Genomic DNA, 24,229 nt, shown 5'->3' with positions numbered 1-24,229 from the left:
TTTCCTTTATATACTCTCAAGCTCCTTGCATCCTAGCCCTCCACCTGCAATCCTCTAAACTCTCATTAGGGCATTTGTCCCATTAGACTTCTGGTGAAGGTGGTAGGAGCTGCTTAGCTGTGGATTTGCTGTTCAGGTCATTTTCTCATCAATTCAGCTGATAAAGCTGTTGCCAGTCATTTAATGCGGAGGTAATAGGTGAAACTTCACAAGGAACTTCTCAAAAATATATTGTTTCTCCCATGAAACGCCCCTCTCACCTCTCATACATACAGAAGATGTTCTATCTCTTCCCATCCTCTTCTCGGGCAATCTCATTCCTTAGGTTACAAGTGCTTCTATATGAGAAACGACTGAAGGCTACAGTCGTGCTATCCTTCCTTAGTCCTCGAGCACTCACAAAAAATATATAAAGACACAATAATGCTATAAGAAAACAAGAATAAGTAAAACGAATAGGAAGAGACTTTTTTTTTTTTTTTGAGAATCGGAAGAGACTTTTACAAGAGCCAAGAAGTCAAGAACCAAGAGTGCAATTGAGAAAGCCAACTTCAAGGAATATTTCTCCATGTCTTTTGGCTTTGTGTTTATTGTTGGTGCGATTGTTTTATGTTGCTTTCTTTTGCACCTTTACTGCTTGAGCCCTTCCACGTATATATAAGTGAAGCTTTTGGCGAAATTTACTGCACGTTTCGGTACTTAATTAATAAATGTGTAGGATCATAAATTTTAATTTTGGATACTGTAATAAATGTGTTCGATCATAAATTGTAATATTAAAATAATATTTTTTGCAAATTAATTAATAATATAGTTAGACGATTTTCTTTTCCAATAATTCGTAAATTAGATGAAAAATTAATTTTTAAAGGTTGTTATTACATTTCTATGTGTACTGCAGTACTACTTCACTAATTGTGTTTCTAAATGGAAACCTTTTAGTCTCGGTTAGAATTTTCCATATAATAGTTTGGTAAATTAGGGAAGCTAATCCCTTTGAATTCGATATGTGTAAGGAAATCAAATTAGCTTTGATTGGTGGGGTTAGTTGCATGTTTCCTAATTCAAATTTAATACAGATTTTAGTGTATTAAACTTGGGTCATCAATGCCAAGAAATTTCTTTTTAAGGTGTAAATTCAAATTTGAATTGAAACAAAAAATATATAGGATTCTCGAAAAAAAAATGAAAAAAATATATGGAAAGCATAAAAGATGTTTGGGTCTTAAATTATGACATTTGATCAAGGTTTAGAATTGAAAAACGAAATAAGAGGGAAATGTATAATATGATTTTTTTTTTTTTTAATAAAAGGAAAATATCATGTTCCTTGTTTATAATTTCTAGCTAGGAGAGAACAAAATGATTTTATTGAGATATATATATACCATGAATAAGAGCAGTCAACTCACAAGTGCAATCAGTCTTCATCGGGATAATCTTTTTTGATTGCTTCAGTATATTGCCGCAACCTCATTGAGGAGCTCACAACATAAAATTCGTTTTCATTGCCGTACAGTGCTTGGCATGACTTTACCCCCCCCCCCCCCCCCCCTCCCTGGTCTTTTTTAACATATTCGTAAAAAATCAAAATAAAATTAAAAAAAAATAGAAGAAAAAATTAAATTAAATTCCAGGTTGGGCAGGTTGGGTGAGATCCAAAACCAACCCAAAAGGCCTGAGCTTTGAACCAGAACCCAAACCTGACCCGAACATTCTATGTTAACAATAATTATAGAATACATCGACTTATTATAAAAATAAATAAATATGGTTTGCTTTGGTTTTTTTTTTTTTTTTTTTGAAGTAATCCGTAAAAGAAAAATATAGGGCATGGACAATTGGACATATCCTTGAAATTTTTATTTTTTCCAACCTCTATTTATGAATAGATTTAAGCCCCACCCAAAACTATAGAAAAATTATTAGGTACTCTCAGAATACTATAGATGCTTACTCCCTAATCTTACATAAATGGTGGGTCCTACTAATTAAATTTATGGTGAGACCCACCATTTATATGAGAGGAGAGAACACGCATTTATGATATTTTGAGAGCACACAGTAATTTCCCAAACAATATATATAGACATAAAGTAAACCGAACAATATATTCTAAAAGTAAGTACAATGGAATATTGGATTTAAAAATTTATTAAATAGTGTAATATTGTAAAAGAATTATAGTAGAGACCAATTGAAGTCTAACCTATACATTCACACTCAATAGGGACTAGATAGATAATGCTTCTTTTTTCTTTTTCTTTTTTTCCCCTTAATACTGTAGATAGAGTGTATTAAATTAATCATTCATAATATATAAATACAGTATGCGCTTCTAAAATAACCATGGTAAATTTTGAAGTATCTTAACATTGACATCTTTACAAATGCGACAATCATACTTCTCTAGTCTTCCCAAGTGCAATTCCGAGATAAATATCGAGAACTACTTTGCAGTAGACATAACCATAATTTCTGCTTCTACAATCACGGTATCTTCAACAAGAAACCCCTTGGATCCATCTTCAAGATCTTTTCGAAGCAAAAGTTGCGAAAAACCCCGGTCGATAAATGAGGCAGAGAACCAGTGTTTAACTGTAAGAAATTTGTTAAAAAAAGCTTAAACTTGGGGAAAGCAAATAAAAGAGAACATAAAGCATATATGGTACTCACGCAGTGACAACTCCCCCCCCTCTCCCCAAGAGAAAGAAGAAGAAGATAACAATATAAAAATAATTCATTTACTTTTTTCTTCTGCATGTTTATTGTTAATTTGGTCCCTTATCCGCAGCTTGAATTCTGCAAAAATTTTGAGGTCTGGTGTAACACAATCAATTGAGCAGAGGAAGATGGAAATGGCTTTGTTTGCTCCGTCTTGAATTCCCTTGGGATAAACCAGTAATTTCCTAGATTCAATCAAAAGAGTTAGAAATAATATTTGATAAATTTAGCAATGGTAGCTTTCGTTTTTATGACAATAAAAGTGCAGTAAGTTTTCAGGTAGTATTGGTAAAGTTTCTTATCGTTGAATAAGAAATTAAGAGCTCAAACCCTCGTACACCAAATTGATGTCTTAATCTGATGATTAAGAGTAATTATCGGGAATGAATACTATGGTATAAAAATATAAAATAAATAAACAATACCATTTTGAATCTCCAACAATGTATATGCGAGAAGAAATGGGTGCTTTATCTTGCTGTGTAGAAAAGTTTTCAATCTTCCAAGTTATAATTCGGTTAGAAGGTTCTTTTATCATGAACAGAGAGTCTCGTTTGGCACTACGTTCATGAACAAAAACCTCAGTACCAAATACGCAACAATCGTTGACAAGGTATCCATTAGGAAGAAAGTTGAAAGAATCAAGAGGGAGAAATTTGTCAAAGCCCCATTCCATCTTAATGTCATGGAATCTTCTAATTGTCCCTTCAGCATCTACAAGATATATAGCAAACTATAAGCCTATTAATAAGCAAAACAAATTTCCCATCAATTTTCCCAATTGTTGTGGTGTCCTTTTGTGATTGATGTACAAAAATGTGCTGTTAATGGTGGTACATGTGTAAGTGATGTTATATAAATCACAATTTATCACTTCAACAAATTATGAACGAAAATGATCACGAATACCCTAAGAGCATTAATTTAGGAACTATTTTTAAAATCATTTAATGATAAAATGATCAAGTAATTAATTTTTTCTGACAATTTTTTATATTTCCCATTAAAGTGGTGTTAAAAAAATTTTATTTATTAACAATTGCCCTAAAAACACTCGTTAACATGACACAATTATGAAACTGGTTATAAAATTTATTATAACTGTAAAATTGTTTATAGGTTTTTGTTAATGGGTGTATTTGCGCATAGGTTAAGGAGAGAATTAATGGCCCCATTGCATTGGAAAGCAAAAAAATCAAATATACAAATGCTTCTTTAGCTAACTAATGCATGTGACTCTTCAAAAACAATTGATCAATTATAATAAAAAAACTTATAATACCTTGACCTTGAGGGCTGAAGAATTCATTAACATGACTCTTGTTTATCTTGAAAATAAAATTATAAAAGTAGTAATATTGTTATGAGCAAGTTATGTGTGTGTATACATATATATAAATCATGAACGACCAAACCTTGAACGGTCAAGAACTTGTCCCGTATCTGATCAAACACGAACAATTTGAAGGTGGCATAAACCTCCCAACCAAGAGAATACTTTTCTGCATCAACTACTGACAAATAAAGGGAGATGTGATCAGTCCCATTCATTTTCTTGTTTCCTTTTGGATAGAGAGACAACCTCCTGCAAAAGAAGGTTGGGTAGACGATGATGAGGCACACATTTGTATTTTAAATTTTTAATTGAACAAAAAATATTGAGAGTAAGCATTAGAGCCCACCATTTGTGCCCCCCAGCTTCAAAAACACCAGACTCGTATTTTTCCACCCCAGTCTCGCACAATAAAGAGTATGATTGTATTTTAAGTAAGAAATGAGTTGGACGAAAATGTCTTGCTGTTCTTGTGATTGCTGCAAAACATTAGGAATATTTAGATACAATTTAGAAAATATTGGGGAACAAAGTATCAAAAGAAAAAAATTTATATATACAGGTGAAAAAGAAAGATCGAATGTTTAGTACTTTAGAATTATTAACAAAATATAACAAAAGTAGTGACTTCTAGTTAGTTTAACTGGTAAAATCTTTTGTTGTATCAGCCATAGATTGAAGTTGACAATACTTTTTAAAGAGGTTGACATCTATATTACGATTGAAACATTTTATTTTAGGTATTTATTAACCTTTTTATTCTATTGCATGGAGGGATGCCATACGTGTGGGTTATTTGCCATTAATTTTTTTTTTTCTCTTTTTGAATTAACTTAATTTTTGAGAGGGGGTTAAGTGTAACTTTTGGAAATCTAAACTTTTAATTTTAGTTATATATTCTTTAAAAAAAAATATAGCTATTTTTTTTTGCTAATAGATAAGGGGAAAAATCAAGGGTCTGGGGCATGGTCTAAGTATGGTTTCGTTGGCTCTCTTACTTCAATTCCCTCCCCCCTCCCAAAAAAAAAAAAAAAAAAAGCCATGAAAGCACAATGAATCCATCCAAATATGGTGATAAAACTAAAACTTTTCCCTATCACACTAGTGCACTAAACTTTTCCAGAGACCTGTTTTAATCTGTTTAACAACTTTCCACTAGTTAAATTACCAATTGTTTCAAAAGCTTAAACTATCAGGAAATGGTGAATTTAATCATTTAACCATAAGTTTAACACTCCCCCTCACTTGTGGGCCTAAACTTCCCCTTAATAAGTGGGGGCCCAACAAGTGGGAATTTAACATTTTTAAATGGGAGGTAGAATAAAACCAGGGATCTCTTACTCTGATACCAAGCTAAATTACCGATTGTCTCAAAAGCTTAAACCATTAGAAAATGGTAAATTGAATCACTTAACCATAAGTCTAACACCACTAATAAACCCATCTTAACTTATACAAGTTTAGAGAAAATAATTTTAAAAAGTTAATGATATTGAGGGTTTAAGATATAGAAACACAGACACTTCATTTGAGGTGTTGTACTCATGTCGCATTGGTGTTGTACCTGTGTTATACCTGATGTGTCATGTTATAATTTTTCAAAAGTTATTCGTATTATTGCGTCATACTTGTATCTGTACCCGTGTCTATGTCTGTGTTCATGCTTCCTAATAATTAAGATTGTTACAAATTAAAGGATATAGTTTCTTTTGTTTCAAATTAAATTCTGGACTTTATTTATATCAATTTGATTTTTGGGATGATTTGGGGTTTAAATTGATACCATTTTAAAAGTATAAGATTTGCATTTTATCTAATGAAATTAGTGTTTAATTTCTAACAATCTTAAACTTCAAGTCCAAAAGTTTTGAAATTATAAAGTTTAATTTGAAATCACCCCTAAAAAATAGGATATAATTAAAATGTTATTTGTCTAGAATTCTATTTCAAATTATTGTTTTCAAAAGGAAGTTTCGATTAAAAAAATATTATGTTAAAGAATAGCTGTGATGAGGCTTCCCTTAAAAAAAAAAATGTTTATGTTAATGTATAAGTGTATAACAGGTTTGGTACTATATGAATATATTCTTTCACTGTGATGTCTGCTGCAAAAGATTCAAGAAATAAGAGTTATATATTCTATTTGATTATTCTCTTAGAAGAGGAGTTAGGAAAAAAAAAAAAAAAAAATCCCTACGAACTATGCCTTTGTTTTATGGGTTTGGGATGAGTTTTGGAATTTTGGACTATTTTTCTTACGTTCGGACCTATGCTGTCAAAAGTTCCAAGCTGAAGTAGGCTAGAAAAGGAAAAAAATTTTAGTTTTGATAGAAACCCTTCAAACTTTTCTTATATGTTTTTATTAAATGTAAATTTTGAAAATCTAACCGTTAAATTGCATATTTTTATTATATCATTCATACTTATAAAATTTCAAAAAAATCAATAATTAATAATTTTGTCAACAATCAAATGCTTAAATTTCAAGTTTTTGTGGTATAAAACTATGCATAAAAAATAATATATGATTTGAAAATTTGATATGCATACTAAAAACATAAATAAAATACATTCTAAAGGTTAAATTTTTAAAATCCACATTTAATAAATAAAAAATAAGAGAAATTTGAAGGGCCTTTCTTCAAACTAGTTGAATATGGCTAGAAAGTAAAGGATATTAGAATACATATATCTATTTTTATGAACATTGAAATAGAATAAATAAGATACAAAATATCAGTGTCAAAGAACCTTCAAGAACCAAGAGCCAAGAGGGAAAAAGAACACACCGAATTCGCCGCTGGACTTGGGTTTCATGACTTCAGATTTTGGTTTGTCTAAATCCTCTTTATTCAAAACCATTGGTAGATTGCGTTATTTATAGAGGGGCATCAATATGCCAAAGCACTTTACACACGTAACCGTACGTGTGATTGTTTGGAAGGAAAGAATAGAGAAGGGATCAAGATGCAGGGAAAAAAGAAAGAAAGAAAGAAAGAAAGAAAGGATTTATGCTTATTTTGATGGGAGAGAAAGGATTGGATTTTCTTTAAGGATACATAAAAGAAACTATGATAAAACTTAGTATAGTCCTTGTTAGAATAATTACTGTTCGTTAATTCTCGTGTCAAATTTTCAATCGTAAATTTCCATGTATTCGAAATTCCTTTCGATTGTAATTACATTGAGTCAAAAAGGATCAAGTTAGATGAAGAGTACAACCTGCAAACAACGGGAATTTTGCTATCAGGAGAGCTTAATAGACTTTTAAATTTTGTTATCACAGAACCTTTTGATGGTGTTAAAAAGCAAACTCTCTAAATAGAATGGGATTCTTCTTATTAAATTTAAAGAAAAATGAGAGAGTACAAAAATAAATATCTCCCACTCCGCTATACATACACCAACGTAGAGCATGGCAAAAGAGGAAACAGAAATGGCACCAAAAATTCTAATAACTTCTATCACTAATAAACCCGAACCAATTACTTCAGGATACGTGGTCAAACACTTTAACTATTTCTAGTATTAGCTTCTGCACGTGCTGATCTTGTGACTTCGTTAAGTTTAACTCTGTCGTTTGCCCATTATCATTAAACAACATTGCCGTTTCTTCTTTATTTCCTTTCCTTTTCCTTCAAAGCATCACGATTTGATCTCTTAACACTCCCCCTCAAGTCCTGAACCTCAGGTTCTGAGACTTGCAATGATAAACGAGAACTTGAGGGCTTTAAAGGCTTTGGAACAAAAATATCTATTAAACCCAATTTCCCTACTAATCTTGTAAAAGCTGGAACTCCCAAAGCTTTGGTGAAAATATCTGTAACTTGTGAATTGCTAGCAACATGAAAGGTCTTGATATCACCCTCTAAAATTTTATCTTTCACTAGATGGCAATCCACCTCAACGTGCTTAGTTCTTTGTGAAAGACAGGGTTTGTTGCAATGTGTAGAGCAGTCTGGTTGTCACAAAAGAGTATTGTCACGCCCCAAACTCAAAGAGGTTCAAAGCATGAGAAATACATCCCAAAGGTACTTGTAGATTTTTCCTTTTTGGAAAACCAAACTATGGGAGATCTTTATTTTCCTTTCATTTCCACAGTATAAGAATATATAACCATAAATCTCCACATTACAAGTCAGAGCTCTATAACACATTTATGAACAATAACTAAAAATCATGTACTTCCACATAATACATGAATATATATTACAAAACTCTTGGATTACACAAAGTCACAATCTTATCAAGAATAAGAAATCTTAATATCGAGTCTAGGCCTACCACGCCTAAGGCTAACAAACCTCAAGTGACCAACCTTTAATAGAATTAATTAATGTCTCGGTGAACATAGCAAATTCAAATCACCAACCATTTACAGCAAAAGTCTCCAAATTTAACATCCCACTTCAATCATCACCAATGAAATAAGCTTCATATCCAAGGTATGGCTAATTACTCTGAAAAACTGTTAGAGGGTGGGATGAGCTAAAGCCCAGTAAGTAGCATAATTAATGGGGGTGGGGAAGATACAAGTTTCATCTTCAATAATAATAATATGACAAGAATGATTAAATAATGAAACACAAAGTTTCTCAAAGAAAATACCTTGAAACTATATACTATAATCTGTGAGCGCTAACAATATAATTTCCAAAACCATAAAATCTAACATACGGCAGTTTATCACAAATATACTGCACTACCACATAGATCGGTCAGGGGATCCACCCATTCACAACTGACATGATATTGTCCTCTCTGGTATGCAGACTCTTGGCCCCATGGACAGCAGCCTCACCCATACTCTCAAGGTTTTTCTCTCTCCCCATGAGCAGCAGAGAGAGCGCGTCAAATAGGACCTCTTTTGCATGTGGTTTTTTGGCCCCATGAACAGTGGCCTCACCCACACACAATCAAGGAACCTCTTCCCCCCATGGACAGCAGGGAAGAACGCGTCATCCAAGGTGAAAGGGCACTGACCTAGATTTGATTCCATTGTCACAAAAACTACGAAAAACAAATTGGGTGATCACCGGGAAATCACACATGGCATGGTGTTAAAACTACATGATGCTCACAAGTTACATTACTTTGAAACACATAGTTTATATCCAAGTAGTTTCAGAAAAATCTTAAATAATCTACTTCCACAAAGTTTGTAAGGTTTTCAACTTCATTCTTGCCAAAAAGATTTTCTATCAATTTCTCAAGTACTAAGACAAGATAAGCATCTTTAAATTTTCTAATATACCATAAAATCCGTGATTTCCTTATCAAAGATTAAATAAAAGATGCTCATTTTTCCATATCAACAATTCATGCCTTTCCCCAGATGCAATACCAAATATGATGCATTTTTATATATAATAATATGTAATAGGGTCACAACACAACAATTCTAAGAAAACATATATCCATATATAATTTTTTCAAAATGTGTTTGCCCCAAAAACATCATTTATGAAATATGGTTATTTTCCAAAAATCCCATTAAAAAGCTACTTACCTCGCAACCACAAAAGCCTAACTCTCCATGCTCCAAGGAGATTAGCTAGAACCTAAACAATATCAAGTAAACCTATCACAATAAGTATAGAGCTTAAAATTGTATCTAGCCACAATTTAGGAATTGCTAAATAAACACTTAATTTGGAAAGCCTAGTGTTTAACCTCATCAATAATACTATATACCACTTCCAAAGTTTCTCAAAAAATTGATTCACAAGGCATTAACTCCAATTTATAAAGTGAACCAATTTAATATCATCTCCAATATTATGACTAGCTTCCATAAATTTCATACTACATCATTAAGAGACCCATGAAAGCAAAAATCACAATATCCTCCAAGACAAGAAATATAAAACTTCAACTAACTCCAAACAAACCCAATGGCAATGGAAAAATTAAATTTACTAACCATCACACATTATAACTTAAAACCCCTAAATTTTTCCACTATACATAAACCTCAAGTAGCCATTTTTAGCACAAAATATATACTCACTCATCAAATAATTCCACCAATACAAAACCCATAGATAAAAACACATAAATATCACTTCTAATGCTCATAAATCACATGGGTATCATTATTAAAGCCTAGATAAAAATAACCTCAAGCAAAAATGTAAAACCCACCAAAAAGATTAGAAATTTTTACCTCAAATAAAAGATGTAAAGGTGCTTAGAGGTTCTCAAAAATTTTCTGGTGATCTTGCCGGAAAAATGATGGTGGAGATGTGGATTTGGAGTGGGTACCGTGGGAGAGGATGAGGGAATATGAGAGAAATGTTTGTGTTGTGTTGAGAGAATATGAAAAAAAGAAAGAAAAGAAATGGAGTAAGTGAGCCGGCCAAAGAGAGTAGAGATATTTGTGAGATGAGTGGTGGGGGTTAAATGGGGTAGGTGGGCACATGTGGTCCAAATAAAGTCTGACCACTTCTTTTTTTTCTTTTTCTTTTTTTTCTTTTTTTTTTGTGATTGGGACGTTACAAGTATAGTAGTTTTAGGATGATCAATCTTCAAATCTTTGATCAATTGCAGTACCCAAGTTATTTAACATGCCACAGTAGCCATTGCCCTGTATTCTGCCTTAGATGATGATCTAGACACTACTCCTTGCTTATTTGATCTACATGACACCAAAGAATCACCCAAAAACACATTATAATCTGTCAATGTTCTTCTTGTTAGTTTATTTAGACCCCTAAAAACTTAGATTGTTTAACCTAATTAATTAACCAAATTGTTACTTAGGTTTATTATGCAGATCTAGGTTAAACACAAACAATTATCACATATAGCAGAATAATAAAAAAGACATGCGATATGATGACCTAGGAAAACCAACGAAACCGTCCAGTTTTAAGGTAAAAAACCTGGGGAGAATTTAACCTAAACAACCCTCAATGCAACAAATTCACTATATAGAAAGGAAGTTTTACTGTAGATTTTTTCCTAAATCTAAAGCTACCTTTTGTAGTATTTACTCGTATAACCACACGCAGCTTCGAATTTACAAACTCTTCTATCTAAATTTGTTGAACACAAACACCCACATTTGTGACTTTGAGATCCCACTCAAAGCTTTAGATCATCATCAATAGTTGATCTTGTAGCAGCAATTTTAGATCTACCGGTTCTAATGGTATGAGAATGATTTTTGATAGTGCCTTTTAATGGAAAATGTACATTTTTAGATCTATGTAAACTAGATTGTTTAACCTAATTAATTAACCAAGTAATTACTTAGGTTTATTATTCAGATCTAGGTTAAAACAAAACAATCATATCACGCAAAATAGCAAAAAATAAATAACATAATGATATGATCACCTAGGAAAACCAAATCGGTAAAAAACCTAGAGATGATGTAACCTAACTATCCTCAAGATAAAAAGAAAATCCACTATAGAGAATCGAAGTTTACAATAAGACTTTGAACACTAACATCCTATTGCTACCACATGTAGAACTTACTGACATGACTACATGCAAGCTCCGAAACCATGGACTCATTCTCTATTAGGCCTTTGCAACACAAACACCCACACTTGTGACTTTGAGACTCCACTCAAAGGTTTTGGATCTCTTTAGATGTTGATCTTGTATGCAAAAACTTCTACAACACTAGATCTTGAGATTCTTCAAGGAACAACACCGATAGAAGACTTTAGAGAGCTTTTGGGTACAAAACCCTAGATCTACAAAAAAGAGGCACAAGATGCACTTTAATCTCTCTAAAAAAACTCTAAAAAACCTCTCTAGGGTTAGCTTATGATGTCCTTTAAATACTGGAAAAAACGGATCACGATTTGGGTTTCAAACGGATAAGTTATGGCCTTTTTACGTCTGCTGATTTTTGCTGATATACAACTTTCAATCGATCGAATCTAATTTTTGATCAATCGAGCCTTACAGAAATTGAATAGTCACTACAACAAAATGTATTTTCAGTGACGAAAAAAATCATCACTAAAAGTCCAGTTTTTCGTCACTAAGAACCTTTAGTGACGAAACTCATTTCGTTGCTAAAACCTTGTCACTAAAAGACCTGGTGATGAAAAATTTCATCACTAAAAGTCCGATTTGATTTAAAAAAAAAACAAAAACTTTTAGAGACGAAAACGTTTCGTCGTTAAATGTTTTCCTCACTAAAAGCACATTTCAGTGACGAAAATATTTCGTCATTAAAAACACTTTAGTTTATTAAATCATATTTAGTGACGAATAATTTCGTCACTAAAACTATTTTCAGGCACATATAGTGACGAAAAAGTTCGTCACTAAAACTATTTTTATGAAAATCCAAGCAAATATAGTGACGAAAATTTTCGTCACTAAAACCATTTCTTACAAAATTTTTCTACATTTAGTTACGAGATATTTCATCACTAAAACAATTTTTTATTGCTATATTTGTGATGAAAAAATTCGTCGCTAAAACTTATTTTCTGTTTTTATTTTTTTCATGGTTTTGATATTAACTTGTAACCTGTTATTACATTACTAAAACCTCACATTTGAATAATACATTTATTTCAACAATATATTTATAAAAAAAAGATCCATACATTCAACAAGTAAAAAATAAAACAAGTATCTAATTCAAACTCCTTCCATACAATGATTGTTTGCAACATATACAATAACTCAAGATGTTTTATAACAATACAAAAAGTATAGCGTAATATAATTAGAACTAACGGAAGATATCCTCATATGTCTTCAAGTAATGCCAAAAGTTAATCTCCTAAAAGCCACCAATAAGAAATCTGCACAAATATAAAAACAATACTACATTAAAATCGTAAAGTAAAAACATTAATTATGTTATAAGAAACATTTCTAACAATGCATTAAGAGTAGTCACACCATGTAATGTGGGTCAATTGCTAAAAGAAAATACTAACCAAAAAATGTTTTAACTTAAGGTTGAACCACCCCCATAGGTAAGAGCATCATCATAACCATTCCTCCTTAAAAAGTTAAGAATATTCTTTTGGACCTCTTCTTGCTTAGCTCGCTCCTCTTGGTCCCTAGCTCTTGCCTCTTTGAGCTCAATGATCTCATTTTCTAATCGTTGAATATACTCCACCGAGGAATTAGATGAGGCGGTGGTTACTAGAGAAGAGGAAGGTCTCATGCCAAGTCCTTTTACAATACCAGACTTCTTCTTAAAAACCAAGTTTGAGATCTCCTCTTGTGTAAGGGGAATTGCATTAGAATCTTGACAATGATCCTCTTGCAGTTTGAGAATATTTTCCTATCATTTGAAAAAGAGAAAGAAACAAACAATCACAACATTAATAATACATATGTTATAGCTTTACAAACATGATAGGGATGAAATGATAGGGATGGAATGATACACATACATATGTCGCTTCATCCTCATGGTGTATCCACATATTTGTATTTGGATTGAAATAAACATCTTTGAAGATTTTTGCCAATTCAGGAACTTGACCGTCATTATTATTTGTCTGATTAATTAACATTCAAGTGTTAGATAGATATACTTTATGAATCACAACATGTAATATACTAAGGTTTAAGAATAATGACAAAACACGCACCTCCTCGTCAACCCTAATAGCAAGTGCCTTTGTCCTGCATCTATGTATGCCTGAAGTTTTATTCCTATTTTCAGAGTTCTTTCTTGATTTTTTCTAATAAACAACATTCATGATATTTATTAGATTATGAATAAAATAGTATACATTTACTTCATCTAAGTATTAATCTAATCAGTTTACAACATAATATAATAAACATTGGATAATAATAATATATGCATAAATAATTTACCAGCCAATCCTCATTGGTCCATCTCCCATCAATGAGTTCAGTCCACAGCTCAAGTTTGGCATTCTTTGGCGGGTGGCTTCTTGCATAGTCAGCACCATGAGATTGTACGAGCTTTTTATAAGCTTGATGCAACTTGTGAGAGCTGGAACTCAATAATCTTCCACATTTTGTATTTAATATTTTCAATACCAAGTTGGAATCCCCTAAGATTCAGAACTTCACTTTCTATTAGTTTTCCACATTTTTCTTGACAACCAAACAGAGCCATAACAAAAATTTGAAGTTCCCAGTGTAATTATGTCCCATACAATTACCAAGTCAATGTTACAACTTACAAGGCCAAGTAAATATATTGGCTCCGAATCCCACGCACTTTTTCCAAACAATACCAAACTACGAATCAGGGTTTTTACTTACTTTCATGACAAAAATAAGTTCCCAAATTACAACAGGGAAATTGAGGCCAATAAGCTTGGCAAATCAACAAGGCTTAGTTCAATAACACGTTTTCTTCCCTTTGAATTATGTGTATCAGAGCTAATATGATTCAGAACTATGCTTTCTTTTTTACCACATTTTCCCTTCAACCAAATAATACAAAAGCAAGAATCCGAAATCCAAAAAAATTAACAAAAGTACCCCAAGGAACTCGAAAGGAAAAAAAAAAACCTGCTGAATGAGTCGAAGGGACAGCTCCTCCTTGTCTACAAGAAAAAAAATAAAACAAAATAATTTTTCAATCATTCAGCAGTTATAAAAGAACTTTAAAAAAACAAAAATGAAAATGAAAAAGTGGCATTAAAAAAAAAAAAAACACTAACAAGAGAGAATATTCAAAATATTTGGACTTTGATTCTGAGCTTTTTTGTGTTTTCACATCAACTAAAATACAATACATGCTGTTATAAATTTATAGAAATTGAAGAAATGAAAAAAATACCGTTTGGGGGTGGGAGGCGAAGAGTCACCGGTTGGGTGGAAGGCGAAGGGTCGCCGATGGTGCGACTGACTGAAGCGTCGTCGAAAGCGTGAGGATGGATCGGCGATGGTTTGGTAAGGATGGATCCGAGACGGTGAGGCTAGGTTTGGCGACGGTATGGCTAGGTTTGGCGAAGTAGATCGGGAGGTTTGGTGAAGTGGATCGGCGACGGTGAGGCTGCATTTGGCGACGGTTTGGCGAAGTGGATCTACGACAGTGAGGCTGGGTTTGGCGATGGTGAGGCCGGGTTTGGCGACGGTGACAGTGAGGTTTGACGATGGTTTGGCGACAGTGACGGTGAGGTTTGGTGAAGGAAACAGAGGCGCAGCTAGGTTTGGCGACAGTTTGGTGAAGGAGGTGCAACTGGGTTTTTTGTGAGAGAATGAGAATCGGGTGAGTGGAGTGGAGTGAAGTGAAACTAAACAAAAAGGGCTGAATCTAATTTTTAGTCTAAAACTTATAGTGACGACTTATGTTTTGTCACTATTAGATACCTTTAGTGACGAAAATTAGCTTCGTCACTGATAATGATACCATTTTTATGATTTTTTTTTTAGTGACGATTTATTTTCGTCACTATTTGTGACATTCAGTGACAAAATTGGTTTTGTCACTAATAGTATTATTATTAGCACCTTCAATGACAAACTTTTTCGTCTTAAAAAACTTAAACTTTTAGTGACGAATTATTTCGTCGCTAAAGACGAATTTAGTTTGGCGCCTAGATTTTCGTTTGGCGCCTTTAGTTCAACCCAACATATAGTGATGAAATCTATTTTTCGTCACTAAATGTTACTATTTTTTTTATAAATAGTGACGAAATATAAATTTCGTCACTAAATGGTACTTTTTAGTGAGGAAAACATTTTCCTCACTAAAATTCGTCGCTGAAAATACATTTTGTTGTAGTGAGTAATTTCCTGCAATTACTCGATTCTAAACTTAATTTAAACCAAACTTTGAGCAAGTCTAAACCTAGACTAAATGTTTTGATCATGGTTTGTCAACAAATACAAATTGAAGTTCTAATACATTAGTTCTTAAAGTCTTAGAACCGAACAGAAAAGGCACAACACCTTTTAGATCTCAAAAGAGAAACTTCAAAGTCTCTTCAAAACGTGCCTTAGAGTTTCCTCTAAATAGGCTGATGGGCTGAAATTAAAATCTGCAGAAACGCAGTTCGATCGATCGAACTATCTTCTCAATCAGTCAAGCTTGGCAAGTTTTGTTTCCTTGAACCTGTAGCTTGTATGTTCTTGAAACTTGTATCAACTTGATTATTGTCTAATACATTCTATAGATTCTAAGATCTATATCTAGATAAGTTTGTATTCATGGTTTGCCAATTGTTCTAAAATTTTAGAACCTAACAAACTCCCATTTTGGCAATCCATGACAAAACTTACATAAATAATGAAGTGCTCAAATACACGAATAACCCAATTACAACAAAATGCCCAAATACATAACAAATTTCAATCTAAGACTTCAAACCTACAAGTTGCTAGATGAGGCAAAAGACCTTGATCGAAATGTACCTGTCTTTCCTGAAATACTCAAAAGAGCACATCAATGCATGTGTGGAAATAAAGATAGATAAATAACAAATATGCAACAAAAGTCAAGAGAAAATAGAGAATCAAGGAAACACAAAAGAATTAAGCTCTATAGAAAATAGAGTCAACTCCCCCTATGAAGAGCAATAACTCTCCTTATGAACAACACAGGTTTGAAAACCAGCTTTCTCCCCCTATATAAATAGGAAAAACAAAACAAATTTTGAGAAAAATAGCTTTGGGAAAAATGTAGGAGGTGGGGAAAAATAAAGAAGCACAAACCAAACTTTAAAAAAAAAAAAAAAAAAAGTAAGGATGCACATAAATACAAATATTCTCTCTTTCAATATATGCAAACTTGATACTATGTGACCCATAAACAAATGCATGCAAACACTTCAGGCACAATCAGTAAGACTATACATGATACAATATAGATCTCAATGATATAAAAATTCCACATGCAATGTGTTTTCATGTATCAAGGTAATTTGAATTCAAATCATCCTCAAAAGTAGAGAAAATATTTGTACATTTATTATCCACCATAACTCTCAAAAATATATTTCCAATTTTTAGCAATTCACACATCAAGAAAAATAGCATATACTGAAATGTACAGAACTCAAAACTTAATCAATTAATTTTTAAATCAAGTTGAGTACCCAATTTAGCAAAGTGTATGCATGTTGCGTGTGAAACCAATTTATGAGAGATATGACTACAAAAATGCAACATAGATAAAGGAAACAATGTAATGCATGTCCTAATCTATATGTGCAATGCATGTGAATGCCATCACAAATGATGCATGAAAACACTAATCAGTAAAGAAACTAAAAACTAAAATTATTCCAATTTTGATCGGTCGAACATCGTTCGAACATCAATCAAGTCAGGCAGAGAGTTTTGAACACAAAAGCTCATAGTTTTGATCAGTCGAGGGAAAACTTCAATCGGTCAAAGCAGTGAAAAAATTTAAAACTTAAAAATTTTGAAATTTAATGTAGAAAAACAACTTAAAAAGCAGTTTTTAAGATTCAATGTATATAAACATGATCAAGAAAAGTTTTAAAAACATAATACCACTCAGATGGAAATATCAATCCAATTAAGAAGTTAAAATCACAAAATTTAAACTTCTAAAACATAAAATTTTCATTTTTCTTCAAAATTCCCAACCAAAACAAAAATTTTCATTTACATATCAATTTATATGCAATTAAAAATAGCTAGATTAGACAACATACACAATCTTATATACTGTATTTAGCATCGATTTGCGTGTAGTGTGCAACTAGTAAGTGTTCTTAGTATAGAAAAGGTGAATCGTAGATAATAATCAAACAAATTTTCTACATCATCAATCACATTGGTTTGAAAGTGACTATCGCCTAAAGAGTTAAATCATATAACTCCCATATCTCCTAGAAAACAAGCTTGCAATCATGTAAAAATAACACCTCATTTTATCTTGCTATGCAAGTGCTACACCTTACCGAGCATAGCTTTTATGATTTGCACACAAATGTCATGATTAATGAGTAACAGTGGTAAGATGGTTACTTATGCCTTTCTCCTAGGATTTTCTAGTCCTTACAATCAAAAGAGTATGACATCAAAATCAAGATCGTTTGTTTAAAGACTATAAACAACTCACACAATTAAGCACTAAATAGCACAAACTAGCAAAGTGCAAAAAGTAGCTCATCAAATCTAAGCAAGGTACACAATCATGAATGCAAATTTCATTGGCCAACCTTAATTACACACTAAGTGATGTGCACAGAAAAAAATAATTTTTGGATTTATAAATTTTTATTTTGACCACAACCAAAAAGTACACCTGATGCTTAATAAATAAAAGGCAAAAGCAATTTCTGACAACATGTAATGCAAAAATAGTGCTCAACTAAGCTATAAAGGATACACAAACAAGAAATGTCAATTTCTTAACTAACCCATGAGTACATGTACAAACTAGTACATAATCATACAAAATTAGAGATATCTCATGCACTTAATTAAGGAATGCACACTTTCTATGTTTTTCCACACTGTCAAGCATGTTCTAAGTTAAGAGAGAGACATTATAATTCATGTAATCCTCAAAAAAAATAAAACAAAACACAAAATAAAATATTTGTCTTTTTGAAAATTTTCAATGTTTTTGGATTTTGTTTTTGAATAAAAATATAACCTAAGAAATAAAACAACCAAAAATTGAAAGAAAACATGTCCACAAATAATTGAAAGAATTAAATCAGAGACAAGTAAACAACACTCAACTTAGCAAATCTTTTATCACCCATACAGCACGTGTCTTTGGCTTTGTAGGTGAAAAACCTTGAGAAATACAGTGTATTTAAGGGATTACACACTTCTTCTAAGAGAGACCTAAATCCAGTAATTTCCTTTCACAAGCCAACAAGCTTAAATTTTTCAAAGTATATGAAACAATTTATCAGGACTTGTAGCAAGAGATATATCATCACATATTGTTTGTTTGTTTAGACCCCTAAAGACACGGATTGTTTAAGTTTCAATTTATGATAGTTAGGACAAATGTGACCACATACACCACAAAAGTGACAAATATGAACAAATTTAGGAACATCAGTATTCCTAGAGGGGTTTCTGGTCATAGGCTTTGGTTCTTGCCTCAACAAGCAACAATTTGGTCTAATGTGACCAAGAACACCACAAAGGTGATAGGTAGATACAAAAACAGATTTATTTTGCAATTTAGTAGTAGGTTTAGACATAGGTTTAGAAACTTCAGCATCTACATCAGAATTTTTACCTTTGTCTAACTTAGCAAAATAAGCCTTTCGTTTCTAATTCGTCTTAAAATGAGAATATAAACTTTGTCATCTTTAGGCTTAAGAGGAATAGAAATAGATCTATTATCAATAACAAGTTTGGTATTAGACAAATTTTCAAGTTTGGTATTATACACCAACGCAGAGCAAGGAAAAAGAGGAAAAAGAAATGGTGCCAAAAATTCTAACTAACTTCCATCACTAATAAAAAGGAACTAATTACATTAGGACACGTGGTCAAACTCTGTAACATTTTTTGGTATTAGCTTCTACACGTGCTAATTTGGCGACTTCATTAAGCTTAACTCTGTCATTTGCCTAACATCATTAAACGACATTGTTGTTTCTTCTTTATTTCCTTTCCTTTTCTTCAAAGAATAACAATTTGATCTTTTAACAGACGGAAACTCAATCGAGCGAGTTGTTAGCTTGGATAAAAAATTTAGTTTTTACTAAGCTGTTCTCATATCCAATCAAGCCTCTTTAGTGACTCATATTGTTGGGTTATAGATTGACCCCGATTAATTAATTCAATTGCTCAAGTTGAGTAATTAAGTTAAATTACATGTAAATCATGGAGGCACCAACAAATCACTAAATAAACTAAGTGCAGTGGAAATTAAATTGACACTGTGATTTGTTGACGAACGGGGAAAATATCTTGCAAGGAAAAAACCCCACTGGGTGAATTTCATGTCACTACTCCCAGCCCAAAAATCCACTAATCAAGAACATGCGGTTACAAGTATAAGGAATCTTACCACTACCCTGGATTATCCCAAAATAACAACTTACAGTTGAACTTTTACTCCAATCTCTAATTGGACTTGATCTTGTAGAGACTTCTTCCTTTGCATGGTTCCCAATACGTGATTAAATCTCAACAACTGATTAATTGTTGTTGGATGCAAAGTTCTTCACTCCAAAGCACGTTGAAGATCTAAAAGCATTTGGTTACAAAACCCTAAACACACAAAAACGCAGTAGCTACTTACAGAGTGTATGAGTTCTTTGATTGAGTCTCTGTTTCTTTGATGACTTTAAAATAAAACTTTTATAAGGTCTAGAGGTTTAGTGAAAGAAACACCAGCAATCCAAGTCATTGTAGGCCGAAATTCAGATCTAAGAATTCTGAAATTGCAGAGCTCAATAGATTGAGAGGTGTCAAGCTTGTGTCGAGAATCCTCTATTAAGTCTCGATAGAGAGCTTCACTGAATTAGCTTTTTTTTCCGCTTATTTCTTGGCTCTTCAATGACACCACTTGTAAAGTAAACTTCGCATACCTATTGATACATTAAACCCAACTTAGATCTACCCAATTACAAGTAAAGTGCACTTTGTCAAAAGATAAGTCAATACATAGAAAATATGACCCTAACATATATTCATGATGCGTCTATAGGGCTCTAAATGCCATGGTTCATTTTAAACATATACACAAATAATTTTTTTTTTAAAGAAAAAAAATGCTAAGATATGGTGGGCTTATTTTATAAATGGGGCATGAATTTTAAGTATGTAAATCATGTGGTGATTCACGTAAGTTTCAAGTACAAATTTTATTCAAAACCCTCTTTTGAAAGAAATTGAGCTTGAGGCATTGGTGGTACACAAGGTGAGTATAGCCCATGAGTCAAAATGTAAGCGAGAAGAGTTAACTAAGATCTCGGATCTAAAACTTAAAAATAAATGGGGACACATATTCATTCAAGCTATCATTCTCTAAGACAATAACACCTCAAGTCTTATAAGCACATCTCTTGTCATTTTAGAGCTCACTCGTCAAACAAGGGAGTTACCAGGAGCGAAAGGAAGGATGGTTACTGTAAAATAGCCACGAATGAGAGGTTTGCTCAAATAGTGGGGCACTTAGGGGAATTTAAGTTCTAATACCACTTGTTGGGTCCCAACCTAGTATTGTGTGAATTAAGAAAATCAACTAAAACTTTTATTAAAAACCTCTTGCTTTTCATTGCGTTCATACACACAATTGTTATTCTCACTATGCTCACACTACAGCAACACCTTTTTCTTTTCTTTTTTCTTTTTTTCACTTTGCAACATTAATCAAAACCCTACAAATTCTCCTTGATTTCCACACTAAGAGTCCAGTTGGTTGGGGGATGGAAAAGTGGAAGAATATAAAATATTTTAGTTTCCCTTATTTGAGTTTGGTTGGAAGGTGGAAAAGTGGAGTGATGAAAACTAGTGTATTTGCTTGAGGAGAAAAGTGAGAGAATGGACGATGTAATTTATATAAATGTACTTTTTATATCCTTACTACATAATATATAGGAAATAATTTATTTATACTTATTAAATATTACTTATTATCAATTAAAATTAATAAAATGACATCTTAAAAAAATTAACACGTTACACATATTATTTTACTTTTTTTTTCTTTGTAATTAAATTTATTATATTTTGTTAAATAAAAATTAAATGGAATCGTACAGTAAATGCTTCCATGTTGGGGGGAAAAATCATGGACCTTTGCTAATTGAAAAGGAATAGCACAAAACATGAATATACAAGCAGTGAATGTTATTGCATGATGATAAAAATGTAACGTTAAAAAATTTATAAAAAATAAAAATCCAGCAAAAGACGATAAGAAGGACAGAAGAAAACAAAACAAATCAAAGGACAGATGTAGCAGTTGAAGTGTTGAACATTGTAAGTGAGGACAAAAATATAATTGTAAAGACTAAAGCAAAAGAGACCAAAATTTCTTTAATTTTCTCATCAAATGGGAAATTTGATTTTTGGGCTCTTGACCCCACCAAAATCTCACCTCATTTCCCGCTCAACCAAACGGCCAAATATACCATTTTCTCTCCCCCATTTTCCATCCCTCCAATAATCACTCCAACCCAATGCAACTTAAGTCACAATTGAATTTTGAGACAATTTCCTAACACTTAGGTCATATGGATTTTAAAAGTGCTATGATGGTTGAATTGGATAATTAATTTAGATGAGGCCGAAGTCATAACCTTAAATCTTAAATTCTATTGGGATAGGGGTAGTAATTTGGAACTCTAAGGGCTTGGTAATTGCTTCCCTAACTTAGCAAATCCCTCCTCCTGGTACAGTAACACAAGTTGAAGCAATGGCAGCAAGAAGAGCTGTTAAGTTCACTTTCGAAGTGGGTATCAGGGAAGCAATTGTTAAGGGTGACTCAAATATTATTTTTAAAGAGAAGCTCTAAACCATCATTTACTTTGCATGGGCATTTAATTCACGATGTAAAACTTCAAGTTTCTCATTTTTCTTATATTAATTTTTCCCATGTTCACCATCAAGAGAACACAATAGCACATTCTCTTGTAAGAAGAACAATCACATCGCCCAATTTACTTGTTTGGGTGGAAGAGATGCCACTAGATATTCTTCATATGGTTCAGGCCGATTTGACCTCTTTGATTTAATGAAATTGATGTATTTCTTCTTTAAAAAAACAGGGGACTTGGTATGGAAAGTAATCCTTCCACACGGTACTGAAAACCCTTATTTTGAAAAATGATCTCCTAATTTGGAAGGACCATACTTGATTTGTGAAGTATCTAATGGATATGCATACAGGTTGATGTATATCGATAGGAACTAACATCTTAAATCGATAAATGGAGTATATATGAAACATTACAAGCCAAGTATGAATAAAATGGATCCACAACATAAGAGATCCTTGGTGGTAAAACTTATTATACAAGCCAGCTAATATTTTAAGAATAATAGTAGTTGAGGTCTTTCAACAGTAATTAAGAAAATAGTAATAAGAGTGATGAGCTGAAATCAAAGCGTGAAAAGTTAATTATAAAATGCAGCAATCAGACCACTCCAATCAAATGAAGGTTCTTTACGAAGTTTGTCAATTTCTTGGCTTTCTTCTTGTAAAAGCTGTTCATTCTTTTGAAAAGCACTTATCTCTGACTCAATGCTACTTTGTTGTTGAGAATACTTATTTTTGCAAGGGGGCATCTGCTCAATCATCTGCTTTTCATAATCTCGAAGCCCTTTCTTCAGTGCTTCATGGTTGGTAACCATCTTTTGCATCTCATCTCGACAGGGTTGAAATGCACTCCTGTAACTCTAGAGTTCCAACATGTTGATTTCATGTTTTTTCAAGTGCAGTTCTCTTTTGTTCTTTTTCAGCTGCAATCCTTAAATTAGTAACTTTACTATTGATCTGATTATTGAAGTTCTTTAAACGTTCATTCTTGCCCTGTTCAAGGGTACTGGTTTTGTCAATCAAACTTTCAGCAGCATTTTTGAACTGGGATAAGAAAGCATCATCCAAAAGAGCAGCATCAATCGACGTATTGAAGAAACGTTTAATAACTGCAAGGGACTTTGTTGTGGCATTAGAAGAGGAAGAGGCAGACTTGAATACTTCTTCCATTTTATCAAGAGATTTAGAGATATTCTCTAAGAGCTTATAAAAAACCATAACATCATCGGAATTGTCTGCAAAAGTGTAAGAAGATCAAAGCATGAAATTCAATATACAGTTGACAACAGAAAGATCAATGAAAGATAATTCACCAAACATCCCCTAACTACCTCAGAAAAGAAGGCATAAAGAATAAACTACCTCGGACATGGCTTTAACTTCATTAATAAATGCCATATAAGTAAATAACTCTTCCACCAAGAATCGAATTACAAAAAAGAGCGTTAGTTTGGGAATTTCTTATTTACGGTAGTTTATTTGTACATAGTTTATTATTTTGGTAATATTTATGTTAAATGTGTTACAAAAAATTTAAAGTTGAAGTAGTTTATTAAAAAAAAAAAAAAAAAACTAAAAGCTAGAATATTTGGGGAAAAAAAAAGTCAAAAAGTAAAAAACTATTTTTTGTTTCAAAATTCCCAAACGTATACTGGTACGAAGTAATCCAATAAGAACTAAGTCAAACTATCATAAATATAGTTAAATGTTAAAATTTATCACCAAACAACTTAAGTTTTTATTTATTAGGCTGGTAACTA

General features: G+C 32.4%; 2 protein-coding genes and 1 long non-coding RNA gene across 3 annotated transcripts in view; all 3 read right to left on the bottom strand.

The window, feature by feature from the left end:
* The window catches only part of LOC142617771 (uncharacterized), an 83,720-nt gene that overhangs the window by 29,130 nt on the left and 30,361 nt on the right, over positions 1 to 24,229 (bottom strand). The window lies entirely within an intron of this gene.
* Positions 2,198 to 6,901, bottom strand: LOC142618010 (MATH domain and coiled-coil domain-containing protein At3g58370-like). Its single transcript, XM_075790987.1, has 6 exons — positions 6,847 to 6,901; positions 4,407 to 4,536; positions 4,140 to 4,309; positions 3,150 to 3,438; positions 2,749 to 2,909; positions 2,198 to 2,598 (listed from the first exon to the last, which is right to left on the bottom strand). The coding sequence occupies exons 1-6, from the start codon at positions 6,872 to 6,874 to the stop codon at positions 2,450 to 2,452; spliced, it is 927 nt and encodes a 308-aa protein (XP_075647102.1). The 5' UTR covers positions 6,875 to 6,901; the 3' UTR covers positions 2,198 to 2,449.
* Positions 8,594 to 10,404, bottom strand: LOC142617558 (uncharacterized). Its single transcript, XR_012840992.1, has 3 exons — positions 10,224 to 10,404; positions 9,567 to 9,618; positions 8,594 to 9,067 (listed from the first exon to the last, which is right to left on the bottom strand). It is a non-coding gene; the product is annotated as an uncharacterized LOC142617558 (long non-coding RNA).

The sequence above is a fragment of the Castanea sativa genome, chromosome 11 (genome assembly GCF_040712315.1).
Source record: "Castanea sativa cultivar Marrone di Chiusa Pesio chromosome 11, ASM4071231v1".
Classification (NCBI taxonomy): Eukaryota; Viridiplantae; Streptophyta; class Magnoliopsida; order Fagales; family Fagaceae; genus Castanea; species Castanea sativa.
This window is presented reverse-complemented; position numbering and strand designations above follow the sequence as displayed.